At 43.0% G+C, this 6,457-nt stretch overlaps 1 protein-coding gene across 3 annotated transcripts in view; it reads right to left on the reverse strand.

The window, feature by feature from the left end:
• Nucleotides 1–5,625: 5,625 nt before the first annotated feature.
• Nucleotides 5,626–6,457, reverse strand: part of Pdcd1lg2 (programmed cell death 1 ligand 2) — a 59,165-nt gene continuing 58,333 nt past the window's right edge. For all 3 annotated transcript variants that reach the window (XM_052187538.1, XM_052187546.1, XM_052187530.1), the window contains one exon: nucleotides 5,626–6,029. In XM_052187538.1, coding sequence (XP_052043498.1) covers nucleotides 5,993–6,029 — 37 coding nt within the window. In that variant the 3' untranslated portion in view covers nucleotides 5,626–5,992. The remainder of the gene's footprint in view (nucleotides 6,030–6,457) is intronic.

The following is a 6,457-nucleotide window of genomic DNA, read 5'->3' on the forward strand; positions in this document are numbered from 1 at the left end:
CAGCACTGGGAATGGAATAAGTGAGCTGCTTCAGAGCAGTGTGATCGCACTAAGCATGGTGTGTTGGGAAACATCACCACGGAGTTGGACTTACCGATTTCTATAGAAATGATGAGATATCATCTAGCATTCAGAATTTTTTTAACCCATGGGAATCCTGGTGGGGAGTGGCTCTAAGAAATAACGTCTGTGTCATTTGAAAAGCCTATCTTGAATTACAGACTAGAAACCAGACATGACTCATTACAAGTGAGAACCCAGCTTCTCCCTCTATTCCAACATTGCTGTGAGTCAGAGTATATTTTACTGATATATCTCAACTAAAAAAATAATTTTAAAGTGTAATTGCTCAAAGATTCTAATCTAAGACATTGAAGAATCTAAAGCCACAAATCAGATAGTACTGAACTGTCTAGATCATCAAAATACTAATTTATGAGGTAACTCTTAACATAAACTTCAAAGAAAATTGACACAATAATTTGTTCAAAATTTACATAATTATTCATTCTTAATTCATATTTGTTAAGGAAAGAAATGCACGTTTCTTGGACAGTTTTTTAAATCAGGTATACATAATCTTCATATGATGGTCCAGTGAGAGGGGCATTATTCTTAGGTAGCCGTGAGGTAGTCATGTGAGTCACAAAACAAATACAATTTTCTGTCTGTTTGCACCTCACCACCTGGATTCTCTATTTCAAGAGGCCATAAAACAGCTCAATCTCACAAAATACGTTGACACAGGAAGTACATTTCAAAGAACTTCAAATCTCATTGCACTGTGATGATCATGCATTCGTCACACCCATGATAACAATATCAATAACAGCACAAACTCAGTGGTGCTTTCCAAGTTCTCAGTAAAGGTGGTCTGCATGGGTGGTTTTCAGGACAATCCTAGTAGTGCATAACTAGAGCATCCACTATTTACTGAAGAAAAAGAAAATACATTCTCTGAAATAGCATGAGCTACCAGCCAAGGTCCTGAACTGGAAAATGTGAACTTTTAATTAAAGGGAGTCTTTGCAAATGTGTGGGCTGGGTATAGTACAGTACCACAGGGTGGGTGGGCTGTCTGTAGCTTTCTTTATGAGAGAGTGACAGACAGACAGACAGACTGATGACTGACCTAGGCACCTAGTCTTGAAAAGGGGAAGGGAAGCAGCAGTTACTGGAACCCAGCAGCACAGTAAGCCACATGGAGAAGGTCATTTGACAGAGCTCTGGGCTCTGTGCAAGACAGCCAGCAATGGCCCCTGGGAGGGAGAACCTGAAGAATAAATACTCTAGATCAGCCTTCTCCAGTCCTCTGATCTGCCCCATGGGCTGACCCCAAGAACTGAACAAGGAGCACACTGCCAAGTTCCATATACATCAGTCCATGTGTAGGTAAGCATTGACCTTAGGGAACACTCTAGAATTTCCAAGGAAATATGTGGTTAACATCCACTCTAGAAGTAATGAAAGAGATGTAGTGAGGACAGCGACTTTCATTTGTAGTTTCTGTTGGTATTCTGTCTAAGCTCCACCCCACACTATCTGGCAACAGCCAGGTATGCCCCGCCCCATAGACCTGGCCCCCTCTAAAAGGGGCTACTTGCCCCTCCTCTCTCTCTCTCTCTCTCTCTCTCTCTCTCTCTCTCTCTCTCTCTCTCCCCCTTGGGCTCTCCTCCCCTCCCCCCTCTCTCCATGTGGTCATGGCCGGCCTCCACTACTCTCTACTTTCTCTGTCTCTCTGTCTCTCTCTCTCTCTGCCTTTCTCTATTTCCACTATACCACTAACTTCCAACCTCTACCCTGAATAAACTCTATTCTATACCATGTTTGTGTGCATGTGGTCCCTCAGGGGGAAGAGGTGCTTGGACATGGGCCCGCCTAGGCACCCCCTTCCCCCACACCGCCGTGCCACACTCCCTTAACCCCCATTCCCTCTTCTTAAGCCCCCTTCATTGGTGCATTGGCCTTTCAGTTTGCTTTGTGCTGTCGTGTGTGTGTGTGTGTGTGTGTGTGTGTGTGTGTGTGTGTGTGTGTAAGTCACAGGCTATCTTCTTCCAGAAGCTGAGGAAGGTCTAAGTAAACACTGTCACAGTTGCCCGGAAGAATATCCTGTAGCCATTAAAGCTGATGATTAGAAAAACGAACCAGCAGCACATGTGCTAGCTTAAGATTCATAACAGATTTTTTAAAGGACAGAAAATTACATGTAATATAATAAAGCATACCTTCATAAATAGACAAAGATAAAAGAAGTAACAAAACTGAATACATTTGTGATTGGATGAGATTGATCTATATTGCTCTTTCTCAAATCTTTAAACTCTTCTAAACCTTATTTTTATTTCACTTATAGATAACACTAAAAAGAAAGAATTCATCTACTTTTTTAAAAAGCCATTATAGTGGCTAGAGAGCTGGTCCAGTGGTCAAGAACACTTCCTGTCCTTCCAGAGGACCCAAGTTCAGCTCCCAGCACCTGCTTCTCACAGCTGCCTATAACTCTAGCTCTAACAGACCAGCCCCTTTCTGGCTTCTGTGAACTTATATATATATATATATATATATATATATATATATATATATAAGTTTAAACATTAAATAATTTTTTAAATTGCCTTTTATATATGTAGAGATATACTAACGGGGGAGGGGGGACCCAGTGGATATGTATATAATAGAACCCCTGCACCTAATGCTCAAGGGACATAATGGAAGAAGAGTAGGCAGAACCCGAGAACCAGAAAGCCTGCTGTGGGATCGTGTGTCCTAGAAACATTCATGATACTTCAACTGCACGGCTGCCTAAACAAGACCCACTCAAGGACACCAATTAGGCTACTATGGAAGGGAAAGTCCTAAAGGTCACCAGTCCGAGGCAACTGAAGACCACAAAGAGGAGAGTTATCCTCTCCCAGGGATGAGCCCCTAACTGATTACCTAAAGCAAAGTGGCCAACTTTGAAGTCATATAAGCACAAGTGGCACTTAACAGACACAGCCAGTTGTGCTTATATATTTATGTGCTTCTGTCAGGAACAGTAGTAGTCAAAGAAAAAGAAGCCATTGATTTGAGAGCGAGGGGGAGCCATGAGCAGGGTTGTAGGGAGGAGCCATGGAGGAGGTTAGATGGGGGGAAGGGAGGAACAGGAGGAACATTATATTTGAATTACATCTGTGAACGTTGTTATTGTTTTCTTTTTTAGCCAATCACATTAGGGTCATAAAAGGTAAGGCTAATGAGTGTCGTTTTTATCCTCAATATTTAAAGTTTCCGAGTCAATCACACACAAAGCACTTACCTCGCACAAGGTGCTGTGGGCATGGGAAGATCCTATTTTCTCTCTGCCTTAGAGGAGTCCAAGGCGGTGGGGGAGATAAAATGTGTGCTCCAGCCCTCATAGGTCAAAAAACGAAAACATGTGAGCAATTCTTGAATGGGACAGAGAAAGACAGAGAGAGACAGAGAGGGGGTGGGAGGGAAGGAAGGAGAGGAGAGGGGAGGAGAGGGGAGGGAAGGAGAGAGAGAGAGAGAGAATATTTCTGTGTCCAAAGGAGAGACAGCTGGAGGAAAGTTGAAAAGAATGTGTCTCCGAGTATAGGTAATCATTAAACCATGAACAAGCTTTTCTTAGGAAGATTTGAAGTTCCAGAAATGAGGCACTGTGGGTAGAGGGGACCCTGTAAGATCCATGAGGATCAGTAGGCACTTTGACTGTGTTGAAGCTGAGGCCCGTTTAGGAGCTCCTGGGACACAAACAGGGACGGGACTAGGAGACATCTGCTGCTGCTGAATCAGCACATGATGTCTGAACGCTCTGCTGCTGCTGCAGTGGGACAGCGGCTGGTACGTGGAGATTCACACTGGTACGTGGGGATTCACACTGACTTCTTTATCAAGTATTTGTTGCATGCTGCACAGAGTAGTGCCTGATAAAGGAAGGCAGTAAACACCATTCTTTCACTGCTCATTCTTTAGATAGATAAGTTAATGCTTAGGGAGGTCAGCTGGTGGATTTAAAGACTTACCTAAGCTAGAGCTATAATCTTAGGCCCTCTGAACCTGGACTTCCCCTACACATGTCTCTGAAACATTTAGTGTGAAACTAATCCGCAAGTAGTCAAAATACCACTGGGTATACGCAACTGCCAAAAGTCCACCTTAATGCCTCACCCAACAGGTAACCAGAGCACATTAATAACCAGTGCAATAAATATGGGCTTGATATTCTTCTTCACTTCCTTCTAAACGAAGCAGACATACTTAACCAGACTGCCTAACCTCTCTGGGCTCTGGGCTCCTTGCCTATGGAGGTATTAATAATGTCCTTTTCTGAAGATTTTGAGAGGATTTAATCCAATGGTGTGTATAAAATGCTTAACATTATTAGGCATATACTAAGTATTTGGTAATTGTTAGATATTAATGTGATTGATCATAGAGAGGGGCAGTTATCACAGTGAGACCCACTATCTTGTATTCTCCTCTCAAGATTTTAGGATACTAGATCTAGACGGCCCTTTCTTTGTTGATATCCTAGGAAACAGCCCAGTGAGGGCCAAGATGGCAGCATTTTGTCAGAATCCATTATGCCACTGGATTCCTGGTAAAGCAGACACAGCACTGGTTGGCAATTGGGATTTGACCTGCCAATCACACACCTGAGAGATGAAGTCCAGCATTAAGTAAGTTTGCACAGCAGGAAACAATTTTCTCTCTGTCCTGTTGTCTGATTCCCAGAAGGTCTGCTTCCCCAACAAGAATCTTAGGCTAAGGTGTGGAATCAGTGAGAGAGCTACCTTGTTGCCAAGGGCATCTAAATGTACCCCAGAGATTTCAAATAAAATTACATTTTTGTGCATTAAAGGCATTCTCTGTTTTGCATGGGCAGATGGAGATAAAATAAGATGCCTAATTCAAATCTTAATTTCACAAACATTTGTTTCCATTGACTCCAACTTCTGCTCAGCCTAAACATCAGGTAAAGAGCTTGCTTTCGGCTCACTAACCTACAGGGCTTGCAGTAGCTAATGCGCACATAGCCCGAAGGTTAGTTAATTCACTGAGCTCCAGGGCTCCAGCTTAAGTTAGCAGCACCTTTATGTATTCTCAGCACTCTGCCCCCCGAACACTAACCTGAAAGGACTTCCAGAATGCCCACCATCAAACACCCTAACAATGACATCACCACATTGCAGTTATAGAAACAAAGCAACACAAATGTTCAATGTAAAATTACGCAGAAAGCTAGGGAAGAAGGCTTATAGCTTCTTGTCTGAAATGTCTGCAGAAACAATTCACTGGCATGATGATTCTTTTTTTCTTAAGGTGATACCACTGAGAAACACTACCACCACCACCAAAGCAACAACAAAACTCCACACTGTTTTGTTTTAAAAGATGTAGTTGAAAGAGACGACACCAATAAACAGTGACATCACAGGTTACAACAAATACCTTGTGACTCAGACTTAGGAAAAAAGAAAAGTACCACAAATACCACAGCTGTGTATTTAATGTGTGCTTAAGTGCTTCCTGTTAATTAGAACTTCAGAGGCTGCCAGGATACTAGGATGTTGTAAAACATATCAGTTATGACTTTGTTTACAAAAACCCTATCTGAAGCTTCCAAGTCCCTGGAGGAAATGATGGATATAAATAACTCTATTGACAATCTATTTTAGGAACTGGGCGTTTCCATGTTCCTGTGGGGAAAGGGTAGGGTAGGGGTGGGGTGGGGAACAATTCCTTTTGTTCTTACCCTGGAAGCCAGGAGAGGCCTCAGGCCCTCACTGGGGTCCAGGATCCGAGGGGTGAATCTAAAGTGCTTTGTGGTTGTGCTTGTTCAGAGAGTCTTGAGACAGAAGGGAAGGCTGTCAGTCCTGCAGGCTCCTGGTCGGAGCACTGGGTCATCATCCAACGCATTCAAAAAGTACAAATGGCAGGTTTTGCAAGATTCTCACTTTGAGTCCAGAAGCCTCTTGAGGATTTCTCATCAGATCATTCCAACTCCCAAGACCACAGGTTCAGAGCTAGGAAGAAGAGACCACAAATAGGAAAAATAAATAAATCGCTGATTAGAACATATATAACCTCTCAAAGTAGAATGGAGAGAGAAACCACCTTAAAAAATTAATAATCTTTGTATTGGTACCAGCACAGGTCAAAGCCTTTTCTGATACACTCTCTACCATTTCCTCAGTCTAAGTTTTCTCTCCAGCACTACTTTAGGACCTTTCCCCAACACCCACTCTAGGGTGTCAGATGCCCTGGAACTGGAGTTATTAGGCAGTAGTGAGGAGAGACAATCGAAACTGAACTTAGGTCCTCTGCAAGAACTGCAAGCCCTCTTAACCGTAGAGTTCTCTCCAGGCCCTTTATTTCTGTTTTTAAAGGCTCTGGCCCTTCCAACAAGCTGACTTACTCTATGTGCTCAGCCAAGAGCATGGCCAAGATGGCC

Source organism: Apodemus sylvaticus, chromosome 1, assembly GCF_947179515.1.
Source record: "Apodemus sylvaticus chromosome 1, mApoSyl1.1, whole genome shotgun sequence".
Classification (NCBI taxonomy): domain Eukaryota; kingdom Metazoa; phylum Chordata; class Mammalia; order Rodentia; family Muridae; genus Apodemus; species Apodemus sylvaticus.